Source organism: Neofelis nebulosa, chromosome 4, assembly GCF_028018385.1.
Source record: "Neofelis nebulosa isolate mNeoNeb1 chromosome 4, mNeoNeb1.pri, whole genome shotgun sequence".
In the NCBI taxonomy this organism is placed as follows: Eukaryota; Metazoa; Chordata; class Mammalia; order Carnivora; family Felidae; genus Neofelis; species Neofelis nebulosa.
The window spans coordinates 74,119,812-74,138,987 of NC_080785.1; the positions used below are offsets into that span (position 1 = coordinate 74,119,812).

A 19,176-nucleotide genomic window follows, 5' to 3' on the forward strand; every position below is an offset into this window, starting at 1 on the left:
AGATGACATATACAGTTAGTTGTATTTATGTCTATTAAAGCCAAGTATCTGAAGCTCTTAAGGGGTTTTTGTTTTTTCTATTTTCCCATTTTAGGTAGATAAAGTGGTAATAAATCCATACTTTGGTCTAGGAGCTCCAGACTACTCAAAAATCCAAATTCCCAAACAAGAAAAATGGCAGAGAAGCATGAGCAGTGTCACAGAAGACAAGTACTGTTTTGGTTTTACTCCACATTGCTTTTTTAAAACTTATATTCTAATGTTAAAATATTGTTTAAAATGATATATGCAATTAGTATGCAATGTAATCATTGCATAGATGATTTAGTTTGCAGCTACTAAGTGACCAAAGCTTTCATATATATATCATGTTTGTTTTGAAACAGTTTGAATTTCAAAAGTGCTTTATAAAAAAAAAATTGTTTGTTTTTAATAATTAGGGAACGACAGTGGGTAGATGACTTTCCTCTCCATCGAAGTGCCTGTGAAGGAGATTCAGAATTACTAAACCGTCTTCTCAATGAAAGATTTTCAGTCAACCAATTAGATAGTGACCACTGGGCGCCCATTCATTATGCATGCTGGTAAATGGATTACTTTTTTTTTTTTTTTTCTTAGAAGGAATGAATCTTTAGTTATAAACGTTAGTGCTTCTTTTCAGGACTATTCTCATTCCGGCTCCTTTTTCTCTACCACTTTTGCCTTATGAGCTTTCTATTTAGATATCTGATTACTATATATACATACCACTGTTCAGAATTACAAGGTCTGCCCCATGAGAAAAGTATCATTGGTGTTCTTATGCATTACCAGGTCATCCTGTGTAATAGCTAATCATTAGCAAGTGTCATTATATAGCAGTAGGTCCTTTATTCACCCTTGTAATTTCTATTGTTTTGTATTAGATAAATGTTTGTTTTACTCTTCTCTTGCTATGAAACTTACATGCGGTAACTACTTATGTTTTGATGTTGATCATATTAGATAAGTATCCATTTAGTACTTTGGAAAACCGTGGCATCAAGAAACTCCCAAAAGCCTTCATTAGAATCAAAGCCTTCCATTCTTTATTTTTTTTAAAGCGGAATTAACTCACAAGATTGGGGTTATTAACTCTTTCTACTCACTGTGAACTTGTGTTCATTACAGTATTTAAGTGTTAGCTATAGTTTATTCTCTAAAAAGGATGTAATGAAGTGATTTACCATTATTTCTTATGGGTAAGCTGCTTTTGAGTTACTGTTGAAAGTGAACTTCCTTGGCTAGTTTAAGAAGTGCCTACATTATTCACTGCCTGTTAAATGTCCACTTTTTCTTTTTGAAGGTTTATTTCTTTATTTTGAGAGGGGTAGAGGAGAGAGAGAGAGAGAGAGAGAGAGAGAGAGAGAGAGAGAGAGAGAGAGAGAATCCCAAGTAGGCTCCGAGCTGTTGGTATAGAGCCCAACGTGGAGCTGGAACTCATGAACTGTGAGATCATGACCTGAGCCAAAATCAGGAGTCAGACACTTAACCAGCTGAACCACCCAGGCGCCCCAAATGTCCACTATGTCTTATCTGAGCCACATTTAACAAGATATTTCACCTCTCCGCGTCTGTTTATTTATCTATATGTAAAGGCATTAATTCGATCATTGCTCAAACTTATTTTGATTTCACTGATTCCAAAATTTGTGATCCAGTAGCTAAATATAGTTGCTTTTAATATACATCTTTTCTCTCTTAAAAAATATGCTGTTTCCCTAAAACTATGCTAGTTTATTCCAGAAATATGCTCTTAATTTTTTTTCTATTTCCTCAAAACTAGGCTTCTTTATTCTGTGTGTTCTTAATTGTTTTCCCATTACAGGGAATTTTCTATTCATATTTGGAGTTACCTTAAATATATATATATATATATATATATATATATATATACACACACATATATGTATATTTGTATACATATATATGTGTATATATATATATATATATATATATACACACACACACACACACACACACGTATATATTTTAATTTTTTTATTAGAGAGCTTGAGCTGGGGAGAGGGGCAAAGGGAGAGAGACAGAAAACCTTAAGCAGGTTCCACACTCAGCACGGAGCCCAAAGTAGGGCTCAATCCCAATACCCTAGGATCATGACCTGAGTAGAAATCAGAAGTCAGACGCTCAACCGACTGAGCCACCCAGGCATCCCTACCCTAAATATTTTTTAACTGAACTTCTGTTTGTTTCTTCAGATTACTAATAAATATTGGTAGCAGCAGCAGTACAAAAAGAAATCATGTGCCTTATATGGAACTAAACGAAAAGAGGTAGAGAATATACTTCAAATCACAAGAAAGTACACTATGGAATTGGGAAGGATGGAGGCAGAGAATTTTAGTTGAGAAATCCCAAATTTATATTTGGTTAATATTGTCCTTTTTTGTGGCATGGGTTATTTTCTAATAAAAGAATGGTAATATTTTTAAGTATCTATTACATAAAAACAGAAGTATGGTATTGTATTTAATGTTCTTTGGAATGTACTGAGGTTTTAGTCGTAATAATTCTTATTTCCTAAAAGTATGACCTTTGGGAAGTTACTTAATGTCTCTAAGGACCTGTGTCTTTATCTTCAAGATGAACTTAATATATTTCTTAAGATTAAAGGAGAAAATGCAAATAAATGCTTTGAGGGTACCTTGCACATAATAAGTATTCAATAAATGTTGGCTGTTATTAAAATATTGTAAAAATTTAAAGATTTTGATTTCTAAATCAAATTTATAAATCCGTAGTTTATTTATTTTGTTTATTTATTTATTTTTTTTAGAGAGAGAGAGAGAGAGTGTGTGCATGCCAGCTGGGGAAAGGGGCAGAGGTTGAGAGAGAGAGAGAGGGAGGGAGGGAAGGAGGGAGGGAGGGAATCTCAAGCAGGCTCCATGCTCAGTGTGAAGCCCGACATGGGGCTCAATCTCATGACTCTGGGATCATGACCTGAGCCAAAATCAAGAGTCTTAACCAACTGAGCCAGTCAGGCGCCCCTAACCCATAGTATTTTTAATTGGAAAATCTTACTACTACAGTATACTACAGTATACAGTATACAGGAAAAGAGTTTTATCCTTAGATAACATTTTCTGTCAGTTAGAAATAATAATCATGTTTAATATATCAGGAGTAGTATGGGCCACCTTGCAATACTTTCATCAGATGAATCATTTAATTAATGTGAATTTGAATGAAGGTAGATTTGACCATTTAGTAAGAACTTAAATTACTTTATCTTGGAAATGTACTTTTATTTCCTAATTAGTATAAAGATCGAGGATGGGAATACTAGGTTATCCCATTAAGAGTTGGATTTGAGGCCTAACTTTATAAGCTTAGACAAGATGTTTTACCCCTCTTGGTCTGTTTTCTCATCTTAAAGTGAGGGTTTTTATTAGATTGATGGTTCTCAAACATTTTGGTGGCAGGACTCCCTTTTCACTCTCAGAAGTTACAGGATCCCGGGATGCCTGGCTGGCTCATTGGTTTTAGCTCAGGTCATGATCTCGTGGTTTGTGGGTTGGACCCCCACTTGGGCTCTGTGCTGGCAGTGCAGAGCCTGGTTGGGATTTTCTCTTTCTCTCTCTGCCCCTCCACACTCGCACTGTCTCTGTTTCAAAATAAATAAACAGAAACTTTTAAAAAATTATTAAAAAAAAAGTTACAGAATCCCAAAGAGCTTTTGTTTATGTAAATTGTATCTAGTGTTGTTTATCATATTAGAAGTTAAACCTGAAAAATATTTTAAGTATTTATTAATTCATTTAAAAATGTTTATGAAATATGCTGTATTTTTCAAAATAAAAAAAAATTAATGAGAAGAGTAGAATTGTTCTACATTTGTTGCAGTATTATATGTCACATGGCTTCCTGAAAATCCCACTGTACACTTAAGAGAAAGTGAAAGTTTAAAGGATCAGTAGCATTTTAGTATTATTATTAACGTATGTTTGACCTAGAGGATACCTTGAAAAGATTTCAGGGATTCTCAGGGGTTCCCAGATCACTCTTTAAGGACCACCCCTAAGATTACTCCAAGCTTTTAAAATTCTCATATTGGTGACCATCTACCTGAAAACTATTCTGTACTATTTTCCAAAACTGTTTAAGTTGCCTTTCTTCCCATATGGGTAACTTACCAACCACTCAGTAAATGTTTCACCGACATCACATAATCTATGACCTTTCTCAAATCAATGTCTTTTTTCTCTGATCCTATTTTTAGGTTTCATGTTATTGCTAGAGAGTATTTTTGAACTATGAGTATTTTATTCCCTTCAAATTACCCCATCTTCACAGTAGCTTAGCTGTCTATCCTTTTGGTCTCATTTATCCTGTCAGCCATTTAGTCCTCCCTTATGAGCTGTTCTAAACCTTTGTAGTCATAAGCATTTAAACTCCCACTACTTCCTTTCTCTCCTCTTATCAGGTAGTTTTACCTCCCTATTTTCAAAGAAAATTGAAGCCATCAGAAATGTCCTTCTGTATAGTTTTTGTTCTCATCTCTCTCCTGTGTCATGCAGTATGCAAGTAAAAATCCTTGTTTGCCATTAAATTCACTCTCTCCTTTTCTGCATTTTCTTTTTTATTGCCTTCAAACATGTGTGGTCTCTCCCTCTTGAAAAGAACATTAATTTGGCCCTGCTGCCTTTTCTGGTCACTATCCCGTTTCTTTCCTTCCTTTCACAGCTAGATCTCAAAGGTGAGTGGGTCACACTCACTGTTGTCTCTTTTTTTACTCTTCATGAACCTTCTTAAACTTTTCTGAGTTTTTAATCTCTTCCCTGCTCTCCAGCATTAAATACTGTTGACCACCCCTTCATTCTAAGAACAAATTGGAGTTGAAGGGGCATAATGGAGCTATAATGAAGGTCAATACAAATGCAAATTATTATTGTTACATTATTAGTATTCTTGAAATACTGGCTTCCATTCTGTGACCTAAGCGTGTGTTATCATATGGAAACTGCTATACTGAGATTCAGAAAACTGGATTCTAACACTGGCTAGTAACCATGGGACCTTCAGAAAGCTACTTACCTGGTTCAAGTTTCATTTTTCTTAACTGAGCAATAAAAATACTTCTGCCTGCCTCATAAGTTGTTTTGAAGATTATATTAAGTAATTATATATGAAAGTACCTTGAAAACTTTAAAGCATCATACAGAATGTATGTTTATATTAATTATTTGTATTACTTCTTGAATTGCTGTCTTAGATGTGTCTTTTCCTGTCCTGAAAGATTGTTTTTCAAGATGCATTTCATTGGTCTAAGATAATTTTTCTCTAAATTCTCTCTCAGAAGGATTTCATCCATTCTCCCAGCCTTAATGGTAATTCTTTTCAGTTAGATGAATTTGCCTCTTCTCAGATAGATATGCCAAGCCTTTGCCTTCCTCCTGAGTACTAAGCATGCATTTTCAAATGCCTACTGAACAGTTCACTCATTTTTTGTGCGTAAGGCAGTTTATAGAATGCAGAGCCAGGGTACCTACCCTCCAGGAATTTCTAGGCTACCTCTTTGTGTGTTATATTGTATTTCCTCAAAAAATATATTTAGAAGGAAAAAGGTTTTCTACCCATTGTTCCAGAATAATAAGGGGGAAAGCACATAAAATAAGTCCCACAAAAGAATGAAAAATGAAATGCTGCAGGTAGTGAGATTATAGAAGGGGAAGATTTTAAACTGTTTCTGAGAAATAACAGAATTTAACCTAAACAAAATGAGGAGGAGGGAAAGGACATCTCAAGAATAGCAAAGAACATAAGCAAAAAGTGAAATGAATAAAAAAGAGTAGCATACAAGTGGCAGGTTTAGGGTATAAGAAGGATATGTGAAAGGAGAAGAAAGGAAAGTGGACGGCAAATCAAATCACTTTTAAAGATGTGTAATTTTCCCTCAAATGTACCAAATTTCCTTTCCCTTTCCCCCTCCCACCCATTTATTTACAAACAATGAATATACTTTTCCAATATTGCTTCAGATTGTAGCCTTATAGAAGTCTTTGGCTCTGACCAAATTGTGGACTCAACTGTGTCTGACACAAGCCTTTGTACTCTTTTGTTTTTGTTTTTGTTTTTGTTTTTAAAGTAGGCTTCACACCCAGTGCAGAGCTCATTGCAGGGCTTGAACTCACGGTCATGAGATCAAGACCTGAGCTGAGATCAATAGCTGGGTGCTTAACCAACTAAGCAACCCAGACACCCACCATGCTTTGTACTCCTCTGGGTCTTTGTTTAGTTACTCTTTTTCCCCCTACCTAAAATATTTTTACCTCTCTTCAGCATCTCTTCTGTTCCTTCCTATTTACAGTCCAGTTCTAATTCTATCAAAACATTTCAGGAAGTCTTAGACTGAAGTCCTGCCTTTTCTGACATTTTTTTAAAGTGTTAGTTATATATCATTTTGACTTGAGAAATAAACAATGCTTATTTTGTTGTTATTCTAAGCTGTTTCTTAAGTTTTACAGCATAATGTAACTTATCCAATGTTTTTGTTTTACCTCTGTGATTACACTGTAAGCCTTTATCCTTAAGGCTTTATCCTTTAGGATAAAGCTATCCTTTAAGGCTTAAGGCCTTAAAGCAGAGACCATGTATCCTCTCCATCTTTATGTCTCCCACATTGCCTAATACAACAGCTACATATCAAATTATATCTTTGGGCTTATTTTACAAATCACAATCAGACCTAAGTGAAAAGCATTATGAAGTTTATTTATGAGTTACATTCTGATTCTGAACCTATTTTTGACTAAAAATTTTATTTCCTTAGTTTATAATTTTTGTACCTTGCATGTGGTAGTTCTTTCTCATCTTGTATTTGAGGTTACAGTCCCTCCTAGTTGATCAGAAACAGAAACAGTTGAATTGAACCAGAAGAATTCGTAAGAAATGCTTAGACACTGAAAAACATTTATGTCAGTATCTTACTAAAAAAAGATCTTAAATTTCTTTGAGATAGTATCTGAGATTTAACTTTTTAAGACATCTTGGGGGCATCTGGATGGCTCAGTAGTTTAAGCATCCAACCCTTGTTTTCAGCTCTAGGTCATGATGTTGCAGTTGATCAGATCAAGCCCTGTGTTGAGCTCTGTGCTGACAGTGTGGAGCCTGCTTGGGATTCTCTCTCTCCTGTCTCTGCCCCTCTCCTCCTCACATGCACATTCTCTCTCTCTCTCTCAAAATAAATAAATAAATACTAAAGATAATAATAAATTTTTTTAGTGTTTCAGATTATTTTGGGGGGTAAGTTTCATTTTTTTTTTTTTTTTTACAGGTATGGAAAAGTTGAGGCCACTCGCATATTGTTAGAGAAAGGAAAGTGCAATCCAAACCTTTTAAATGGACAGCTTAGTTCTCCTCTTCATTTTGCTGCTGGAGGAGGACATGCTGAAATAGTACAGATTCTCCTAAACCATCCAGAAATTGACAGAGTAAGTTATTTTCCAGGGTTTTTTTAAATGTCTAAGCAATGAAAAACCAGTAATGACACTAAAATGTTCAATTGTATACTTGAGAAACCAACTGAAAAAAATAAATTTTACTTAGTATGTAGTATACGTAATATCTGTGTATAAGCTTTGATTTTATACATGTTTTTATTGTGATAAAATATGCCCCACATAAAATTTACCATTATAGCCATTTTTAGATGTATAGTTCAGTGGCATTAATTACATTCATTTTTTTTTAATTTATTTATTTTATTATTTTTTTCTTTATTTTTTTCTTTTTTCAATATATGATATTTATTGTCAAATTGGTTTCCATACAATACCCAGTGCTCATCCCAAAAGGTGCCCTCCTCAATACCCATCACCCACCCTCCCCTCCCTCCCACCCCCCATCAACCCTCAGTTTGTTCTCAGTTTTTAAGAGTCTCTTATGCTTTGGCTGTCTTCCACTCTAACCTCTTTTTTTTAATTACATTCATATTGTGGTGCAATCATCACCACCATCAATCTCCTGCATATACATAAAATTTAACCTCTTTTTATGTTACGTTGTATTTCCTCAAAAAAATAAGAAAGAAAAAGAATTTCCCATTTTTCAGAATTTGTGTTAATAAGTATTTTAAAGGGGAAAATAATCGCTTTAAACAAAACCTTTGTTGGATCTTATAATCAGAACTTTTAAAAAAACAATAATCACATTGATTAGTGCTTTGAGTCATCTTTATCAATTCATATTTAAGTATTGTATGTGCTAAGTGTGTTTAATATTTAATACTTGACAAAAGTCTGTTTTTTTGTGAAACTGTGACATTTTCACTTACAATACCATAGATCTGTAATGCTTTTTTCTTTATATTTTTATTTTTCCCAACATTTCTAGCACATAACGGACCAACAAGGAAGATCCCCCTTAAATATTTGTGAAGAAAACAAACAAAATAACTGGGAAGAAGCTGCAAAACTGTTGAAGGAAGCCATTAACAAACCAGTAAGAATTACTTTCAGAAATAGAGCCACACCAACTGTTTAAATTAATAAGTAATTTGAGGATCTGTGGCAAGAGTGGAATGGATGGATGGTTTCTTTATTGCTTTTAGAAAACCTCATAGTTAGATCTCTTAAGTATTAAATTTGTTATCATCTCTAACATTAAGACATTTATTCTTGAATAACAAAATAAAATTGCATGATAAATCTTTCAAGCACTTAAAATTAACCTAATTTCCAGTATAATCTCAATACTTGATAATGTCTGAAATAATTAGCAATAATATTAAGATAGAGAAGAATTAACAATTAGAAAAGCTCAGTTTGCCTAATAGTTACAGTTATGATAAAATTATGATTAATTTAAAAACTGTGAAAACTTGCAAACCAGATAAAAGGATTTATATCAACAGATAAAGTGTAAAAGTTTGATCTCAATAAATATAATCTCTGAGCCTTTCCAGACCTTTCCATCAGTTAGGCAATAAGTATTTGTGGAGTATTTCTGTGAATTTAACACCTTGAAATGCTGAAAGTGACAAATGATAAAGAGTAAACATATGATCTCTGCCTTTAAGAATATAAACACACAAACTCACCACACAACAGATTTTGTCAAAATACTGTTCCATGAGCACAAGACAAAGTCAAGGAAGTAGGTAACAGTACAGGCACCCTTCTATTATACTTTATTACAATTTTTTTTTAATTTTTTTAATGTTTATATATTTTTGAGAGAGAGAGAGTGTGTGTGTGCAGGCGAGGAGTAGAGAGAGAGGCAGACACAGAATCTGAAGCAGGCTCCAGGCTCTGAGCTGTCAGCACAGAGCCTGATGTGGGGCTCGAACTCATGAGCCACAAGATCATGACCTGAGCCGAAGTCAGACTCTTAACCGACTGAGCCACCCAGGTGCCCTCAATTTATTTTCTAATTATATAGAACACATTATTATTCCTGGCATAATTTTTATATTCTAAATGAACACGGTAAGAGGAATTAGGTACTTTTATCTAAAATGAACTGGCCTGGAAGTTATTTGGGGGCTTCCAATATAGTAAAATGTGTTGAGAACATATTGAGTTACTTCCAGTGACAATAAAAATGTATTGAGGATATATTGAGAAACCACAATTAGCTATTACCTCACACCAATCAGAATGGCTAGTTTCAAAAAGATAAGAAATAAGAAGTGTTGGTGAGGATTTGGAGAAAATGGTGGAACCCTTGTGCAGTCTTAGAATGTAAATTGGTGCAGTCACTGTGGAAAACAGTATGGAGGTTCCTTAAGAAATTAAAAATAGAGATACCATATGATCTGGTAATTCCAGTACTGAGTATTTACACAAAGAAAATGAAAACACTAAATTAAAAAGATACATGAAATTGCTTCTCGACCTTTTGGCTAAAATCAAATATAAAAAGATACAGGTACTCCTATGTTTATCACAACATTATTTATAGTAGCCAAGATATGGAAGCAAACTAAGTGTACATCAATAGATGAATGGATAAACAAGATGTAGTACATATATACAATAGAATATTGACCATAAAAAAGAATGAAATCTCACCATTTGCACCAACATGGATGGACCTAGAAGGTATTACACTAAGTGCAATAAGTCAGACAGAAAGACAAATGCTGTATGACTTCACATATATGTGGAATCAACAAAACAAAAACAAAAAAACAGACTCTTAAATATAGAGAACAAAGTGGTGGTTGCTAGAGGGGAGGTGGGTGAGAGAAGGGCAAAATAGGTGACAGGAATTTTTTTTTTTAATGTATTGAAAATATTTTTACTCTCTGAGATTTTTCTGAAGAGGAGGAAAGAAAATGGCTCAAGGTCCGTTGTTCCATAACTTTCATGTGTACGGTCTTCCATCACAGATTCCTCTTAGGACAAATTACTGCTAGTACACATTTCTACCATATAATCTTTAGCCCACTAGACTCATAAGATACTTGACTAACACCAGATTTAGTAACCAAGTCTGTATCCCCCATAGGATACCTACTTTGTACATGAAGAGCTTTAAAACATTTCCTAGAAGAATCCAAAGTTGAATATTTTTTAGGAATCATTCACCTTAGTCTCTCAAGCTTACATGATCATGAATCATCCAGAGGAAAAAAAAGTGGAAAATATACATAATGGAAATAAAACTTTTTTAAATAATGCCAACAGATACTCACTTGAAGTAGTTTCCTGTTATTTTCCATTTTAGAAATCTATAATAAAGCATATGAAGTTGAAACTGAAGCATTTTGTTAGGTTGGGATATATAATTTCTAACCAGATTGCATAATTTATTATTGTCTTTTGTCCTAGTATGAAAAAGTTCGGATATACAGAATGGATGGATCATACCGTTCTGTTGAACTGAAACATGGAAATAATACCACAGTGCAGCAGATAATGGAAGGAATGCGTCTCTCTCAAGAAACACAGCAATATTTCACTATTTGGATCTGTTCAGAAAACCTCAGTAAGAAAGTTGTTACTCTGTTGTGTAAACCTCACTATTTTTGAGAGTAGGTTGACAAACTTAAGTATAGCGTCAGTTTTTTAATGACTTTCACATTTTCAAATGATACAGTGATCTTCCCTTTTATATAAATTACTAGCATTCCAACTGTTGAAATAGGTAAGCCTCTGGGTCCCGCATCCCTTGCTTCATTCAAAGCAATTTTTAATCATTTTAAAACTTCTTCTTTAACCATGGAATTTAACTTGAATGCCATTAAATGTATTGCTCCTCCAACTTGCCTTTATTGTCAGTGCTCATTTCACCTGAAATAATGCAAATATTTTTTGTGTTAGTTTTCTATCAAATCTTTTTTTTTAATTTTTTTTTTTAACATTTATTCATTTTTGAGACACAGGGAGAGACAGAGCATGAGTGGGAAAGGAGCAGAGAGAGAGGGAGACATAGAATCTGAAGCAGGCTCCAGGTTCTGAGCTGTCATCCCAGTGCCCAACGTGGGATTCAAACTCACAGACCGTGAGATCATGACCTGAGCTGACGTCAGATGCTTAACCAAGACTGAGCCACCAGGCGCCCCTCTATCAAATATTTTCATTTAAAATTATCCTGATGTCACTATAGATTTGTCTTTCAAACAAATACTGCAAATATATAAAGGAATTAATTGAGGTTATTGTGATTGGTTATTTAATGATTTGTCTTTTTTTTTAACTCTAGATTCTACTGATTGTATCATAAATAGGCTATCATGGAATTAAAGATCTTATATACATTTGATACATTTTGTTTGTTTTAGGAATTATCATAATTCTTATATTCTTTAATTTTTTACAGATTTTGTTTGTTTGTTTCTTTCTTTATAAGTAGGCTCCTTGCTCAGCACAGAGCCCAATGCCAGGCTTGAACTCATGACCCTGAGATCAAGACTTGAGCTGAAAGCAAGAGTTGGAGGCTTAACTGACTGAATTACTCAGGCACCCTTTTAAGATTTTATTTTTAAGGGGCGCCTGGGTGGCTAAGTCAAATGGCCTGGGTGGCTATGTCGATTTAGTGTCTGACTCTTGATGTCAGTTCATGTCATGATCCCAGGATTGTGGGATCAAGCCCCATGTTGGGCTCCATGCTGAGCATGGGGCCTGCTTAAAATTCTTCCTCTTCTCCCTCTGCCTCTCTTCCCTTTGCCCCATTCATGCTCTCTCTAATTAAAAAAGAAAAAAAAAATTATTTCTAAGTAATCTCTGTACCCGACATGGGGCTCAAACTTAAAACCCTAAGATCAAGAGTCATATTCTCTACAAACTGGGCCACCTAGGCGCCCCTCATAATTCTTAAATTCTTTTTTTTTTTAATGTTTATTTATTTATTTTGAGAGTGAGTGAGTGCATGTGTGTGCAGGAGTCAGGGGGCTGGGGAGGAGGTAGGGAGAGAGGAGAGAACCAGAGAATCCCATCCCAAGTGGGCTCTGCCCTGTTAGCACAGAACCTTGCGTGGGGCCTATCCCAGGATCCATGAGACCATGACCTGAGCTGAAATCAAGAGTTGGGTGCCCAATCAACTGAGCCACCTGGGCACCTCCATAATTCTTACATTCTTAAAAACAAAATCTCTTCACCTAAAATTGGGTAGTAATATTATTGGTTAAAGTCAGCGTTGATTAGAATTTAGACCTTTACTTTGTGTGTATTCAGCACTTAAGTACAGATAATTTAATACAAATTTTCCATGTGTTGATATAATTTATTTTTACATTATCATTTATAAAAGGAAAGATGTTTTTCAGGCCTTCAACTCAAGCCTTATCATAAACCATTGCAACATGTTCGTGACTGGCCAGAAATACTTGCTGAATTAACTAATTTGGATCCCCAAAGAGAAACACCACAGCTTTTCCTAAGAAGAGATGTGAGACTTCCTTTGGAAGTTGAAAAAAAGGTTTGTGTGGAAATCTTATTTTAGTCATTTAAATACACAGAATCTATTGAGTTCCTGTGGTAGGCACTAGAAATAAAAATTGTGCTTTTCCTGTATGAGGACGAGGAGATTTTCTGTTTTTCTGTTCAATCCTTACATCCCTGGGGTAAGTGGTAGAGTTTGAGTTAGTCTACTTACAAAGCCCCTGGTTGGTTTTCCTATTTCTACCTTCATTGTTGTAGAAACAAAAGAAATAGAGAATCTATTGTAAAGAGAGTTAGCAACCAGATGGAAGATGGATTATACAAAAAGAAAAAGTTTTTAGTATAGTTAGGAAGTACAGTATCAAAGATAAATTTAATAAAGTGCTAATCAGTGGTAAACTTCAGACGAGCAAAGAGATATGTTGATGTGGGAGGAGAACAGAAAATATATTCTGAATGGAGAAGATTATATTTGCAAAGGGGATATAAAAAAGTTATTCTCAAAAGTCAGTAAGTGGCTATTTTCAAATCAAGCAGAAATTATATAGATAGTAAAAAATGAGAATAGAATTTACATTTGATAAAAAGATCTGTTCCATACAAGTACACTTGGATTTGAATTTCTGTAAATTTTAGAGGATGTGGGATAATGCTGTCTGAAAGATGAATGGACAACAAATAAATTTAAGGTAGATATCACAAGTTAAACTAAGTGTGAAGGCTAACTACAAGAGTAGCTTTGAAATTGAAGAAAAAAAGTTTCAAGGTCTCATAACTTTGGTGAAGAAAAAATATACAGTGCATTTCCTGATTGTTATCCAAGGGAATATTAAACAGACAAGGTTAAGCAAAGTTATATGAAAAGTTCAGTGGCCATGTACAAACTTGATACATGTTTTGTATCTAACTATTCATATTGTCACTTTTATATTATCAAACCAAAGATAGACTTGATCCTGTCACTGAAATATACTGGCAGTTACATAAAGAGTGTATGAAACTTACCAAAAACAAAGATCTTAATTATTCATTAAAAAATGTGTTAGATTTTCATAAGTAGAACAAAGGGAAAAAAAAATAATTTATCATCTCAATTGACACAGAAAAGATAGTTGACAAAATCCAATACCCTTTCATGATAAAACTCTTATAATAGGAATAGATGGGAACTTCCTCAACATGATAAATGGCATTTATGAAAAACCTACAGCTAACATACTCGATGAAAGGCTGAAAGCTAAGATCATGAAAAAGACAAGGATGCAGCTTTCATCAATGCCATTTAACACTAACCAGAACAATTAGATGAAGGAAGGAAGGAAGGAAGGAAGGAAGGAAGGAAGGAAGGAAGGAAGGAAGGGGAAAAAAATAAAAAGCATCCATACTGGAAAGGAAAAAAATAAAACTCTATTCGCAAATGACATGATCCTATATAGAGGATCCACAAAAAAGCTATTAGGGGTAATAAATAGATTCAACAATGTGCAAGTTACAAGCTTAACACACAAGAATCAGTGGTTTCTACGTACATCAATGAACAACCAAAAAAGGAAATTAAGAAATTAATTAAAATAGCATCTTAAAGAAAATGCTAGGAATAAATTTAACAAAAGAGGTGCAAGACTTGTACACTCAGAACTATAAAACATACTGAAAAAAACTAAAGATCTGTGTACCTGGAAAGACATCTGTGTTAAGGGTAGGAAGATTTAATATTGTTAAGATGTCCACACTAGCCAAGCATGTACTGATTTACCACATTATCTAAAAAAAAATTCCAAAAGCCTTTTTGTAGAAGTGGAAAAGGCAATCCTTAAATTCATATGTAATTACACAGGGCCTTGAATAGCTAAAGCAACCTTGAAAAAAGAATAGAGTCAAGGGATTCACACTTCCAATTTCAAAACTTACTACAAAAGCCACAGTAATTAGGGACAATTATATAGACCAATGGATTAGAAACAAGAGTACAGAAATAAACCCAATACATCTATAACCAAAATCTATAGTCAGCTGATTTTTGACAAGGGTGCCAATGAAAAAAGAGTGGTCTTTTCAACAGATGGTGCAAAAGTATGAAATTGGACCCTGAATCACACCATATATAAAAGTTAACTCACTGGATCAACAACCTAAATATAAGAGCTAAAAACCATAAAGCTCTTAGAAGCAAACCAACAGATAAACCTTCATGACCTTAGATTTGGCAATGGATTTTTTTTTTTAAGCTTACTCATTTATTTTGAGAGTGAGAGAGAATGTGCAGGGGGAGGGTGACAGAGAGGGAGAGAGAATCCTAAGCAAGCTCCATGGTGTGGACCTGACATGGGGCTTGAACTCAAAAATTGTGAGATCATGACCTCAGTCGAAACCAAGGGTTAGACACTCAACTGACAGCTACTCAGGTGCCCCTGGCAATGGATTTTTAAATAGGACACCAAAACTGTGAGCAACAAAAGAAAGTATACATAAATTGGACTTCAAAATTAAAAACATTTGTGCATAAAAGGATATTATCAAGAAAGTGAAAAGACGATTTACAGAATGGGAGCTACAACTCAACAACAAAAAGACAACCCAGTTAAAATGGGCAAAAGACTTGATTTCTCCAGTGAAGATACACAAATGACCAAGAAACTTGTGAAAAGATGCTCAACGTCAATGGTCATTAGGGAAATGTACATCAAAACACAATGAGAATCTACTTCACCCCTCCTAGGATGGCTATTTTAATTAAAAAAAAAGAAAATAATGAATGTTGGTAAAGTTACAAAGAATTTGTCATCCTTATACATTGCAGGTAGGAATGTAAAATGGTATAGCTGCTGTGGAAAACAATAGCGGTTCTCAGAAAAACTAAACACAATTACCATATGATCCAGTAGTTCCACTCTTTGATATATACCTGAAGAATTAAAAATAGGAACTTAAACATATCTACATGCCAGTGTTCAAAGCAGCATTAGTCACAATAACCGAAATGGTGGAAACAAACTAAGTTTCCATCAAGAGATGAATGGATAAACAAAACGTTGTATACACATAAAATGGAATATTATTCAGCCATAAAAAGAAATGAAGTTCTGATACATGCCATGACATGGATAAACCTTGAGAACATTATGCTAAATGAAATAAGCCAAGCCAGATGCAAGAAGAGCACAAATATTGTATGATTCTACTTACACTAAGTATCTAGAATAGGAAAATTCATGAAGTCAATTAGTGGTCACTACAGGTGTTAGAGAGAGTGTGGAGTTACTGCTTAGTGGTTAGCAGTTTCTGAATGATGAAAAAGTTGTGTAAATAGTGATATTTGTACAACATTGTGAATGTAATTAATGTCACTGAATTATACACTTAAAATGGTTAAAATATTTTTTGTTATGTGTATTTTAGCACAGTTAAAAAAAATATTAGGTCCATAAAGTCTGCAAGTAATTTAAGTATACTCAGTCTATCTTCCTTCTCCACCTAAGTAATATTTTAAAAGTTGATTGGTGGAGAAAAAGAGCAATAACGATAAAACTTGGATGATAAATTAATTGCATTATTATAAAGAATATAAAGTGAACTCAGGTGAAAAAGAAGCAAAGTTTAGTAAGTACCTTAAGACAAATCAGAATATAATGATCATCTGATAAGACAGTTGTGTTCTTTCATTATGTAATTAAGAAATTCCAATTTGTACCGTCTTAAAAATGGAAGAATTACATTTATTGGTTGCATTATTCCTTTAGGATGAAAATGGCCTGATTTCATTAGTAAAGAATAATTGTTGACTAATGCTCACTAAATACACTGTTAGGAATTATAACGCTTAACTACTCAAACTCTTTAAATTCACTGTTAATTTTGAGAAATTAAAGCCCATAGGAAAGTTGAAAAGGTAATAAAATTCATTAAATTCACTAATGGCTAATATTTTGCTTTATTTCCTTCATCTTCTCTATTTTTTCTTTATGAACCATTTAAAAGTGTGTTGCAGACATCATAGCACTTAATCCCTACGTATTTTACATATATCTCCTAAGAAAAAGGACATATGAACCTTTTTCAACCATTTTCAACCTAGAAAAATTAATATTTCCATAATAATGTCTGATATGTGATCCATATTCAGATTTTCCCCAATTGTTTAAAAGTCTTTTTTTTATAGCCCCCATATGTAGGATCTAGTCAAGGTTCATAATTTCTATTTGGTTGTTATCTCTTTAGTCACTTTTAATCTAGAACACTCCTCCCACCTTTTTTCCCCGTGAAATTCTCTTTTAGGTTTTTAATATTATATAGAGCATTATAGGATATTATTTTAGTAAGACAAAAGGAACTTTTACCACAGGGAATTGAGATCACTTTGAATTATATTTGGAAATCCTTTAAGTATTCATTCAGAAACTCTATAATTGGTGACTATTTCTAAGCATAGGTATATTCTGTAGGCTAGCTTTTTTCAGTCTTTGTTAATCCTACTTGATAAAGTGAAACTTCATGATGTTTTTGAAACTTAGGGAAAAATCTTCTGCTCTCCTTTAGTGTTATTTGGAAGTACCAAGTAGTTTTAGTCAAGTTAAATAAAAAATGTTTTAAAATAAAATTTTTTAAAACTACATGTACACTTCTAGGAATTAATACACTTTCTTGTATTTTCCTTGAGGTTCACTACTATATCATATGAAACATGTAGAATAATGTTTGAGGAATATAATTGATTTAGGTAAAATTGTGGTAGAAATTATCCATATCCATAAACTAATGATAATCTTTTATTAGACTGTAAATCAGAGGTTAACAAACTATAGCCTATTGCTGTATCTGACCTGCTGTTTATTTTTATATATTCGGTAAGCTATTAAAGTTTGAAAAAATTCAAAAGGATAATATATCATGTCATGTGAAAATTTTATGGGTACCAAATTTTGGTACCCATATGTAAAGTGTTATTACAACACCATCACAGACCTGTTTGTTACTGTATTGTCTATGGATGCTTTTGTGCTCAGAGAGACTATGTGACTCATAAAGCTTCAAATATTACTCTCTGGCCCTTAACAGGAAAAATTTGTCAACCCCTGCTCTAAATAACAGCTCATTTATATACAAATATGTAGCGTTTGCTTTTCCATATTAGACAGTGACAAGTTGTATATTTCTAACAGGAAATTGTAGCCCAATAACCAAATTCTGCTTTTTCTTTTAAGATTGAAGACCCACTAGCTATTCTTATCCTCTTTGATGAAGCCAGATATAATTTATTAAAGGGCTTTTATACAGCTCCTGACACTAAACTGATAACATTGGCAAGTCTACTGTTACAAATAGTTTATGGAAATTATGAGAGTAAGAAACACAAGCAAGGTTTCCTAAAGTAAGTATTTAACACAGTATGTGGTCTTGTGCTATGTTCAAGATTATATTTAACCAAGAAAGTTTAAAAATGTTGTTAAATATTTATACTTTGGTTTGGAACTAGAGGATATGAGGAGGCATGAAATGAAGGGAAAAAATGGTAAAGCATTCTTAAAGTTATATTCTCTCCAAAATTATTTTTCTTACATTTGACTCTGGTTTGATACACCTTTTTTTTTTTTTTTAAAGATTTTATTTTTTTAAGTAATCTCTACACCCAACATGGGGCTCAAACCCACAACTCTGACATCAAGAGTCACATGCTCTACTGACGGGCACCCCTTGATATACCTTATATTTTTTCTTTAACATCTTTATTGTATGTTTAAATATAAGTTCATTAAAACCTGACTTGATAAGTAGTAGAAAATGTCATAAGGCAGATTTCAGTTTTTGAGGAAAAACACTGAGGTTTTAAACACTGAAGTTTGTTTATTGTAGTTTTCAATTTTCAAAAGTATTTTGTGGTTATTGAAAGAAGAAACATTCTCTTAAATGAGAATGTTAGGATTGTGGCTTTTGCTTAAAATTTTTAGAGTTCTCTAATATTTTACAATATATATTTTTCAGCTCAAAAATCATGTTACTTAAAAAAAATCATGTTATTTAAAGCAATTTGTTTCTGAGTGATTTATGTACTTTAGCTACTAAAGATGATTTATTTAAAGCATGTTGGCCTGTTTGCTTACAGTGAAGAAAACCTAAAATCCATTGTACCTATTACCAAATTAAAAAGTAAGGCACCTCACTGGACAAACCGAATACTTCATGAATATAAGGTAAGCTGTTTAACAGAAATAAAAAGACATTTTATACCCTAGTTGAAATTTTGTAAATTAAATCGTGTAATATGTTTTAAATGTAGTTACATTAAATTTATAGTACTGAAATTAAAAATTCATCT

At 33.4% G+C, this 19,176-nt stretch overlaps 1 protein-coding gene across 6 annotated transcripts in view; it reads left to right on the forward strand.

Moving 5' to 3' along the window:
• Nucleotides 1-19,176, forward strand: part of KRIT1 (KRIT1 ankyrin repeat containing) — a 45,701-nt gene that overhangs the window by 14,502 nt on the left and 12,023 nt on the right. For all 6 annotated transcript variants that reach the window (XM_058725118.1, XM_058725119.1, XM_058725120.1 and 3 more), the window contains 8 exons: nucleotides 95-210; nucleotides 441-584; nucleotides 7,313-7,469; nucleotides 8,371-8,478; nucleotides 10,812-10,968; nucleotides 12,749-12,900; nucleotides 18,065-18,231; nucleotides 18,964-19,051. In XM_058725118.1, coding sequence (XP_058581101.1) covers nucleotides 95-210; nucleotides 441-584; nucleotides 7,313-7,469; nucleotides 8,371-8,478; nucleotides 10,812-10,968; nucleotides 12,749-12,900; nucleotides 18,065-18,231; nucleotides 18,964-19,051 — 1,089 coding nt within the window. The remainder of the gene's footprint in view (nucleotides 1-94; nucleotides 211-440; nucleotides 585-7,312; nucleotides 7,470-8,370; nucleotides 8,479-10,811; nucleotides 10,969-12,748; nucleotides 12,901-18,064; nucleotides 18,232-18,963; nucleotides 19,052-19,176) is intronic.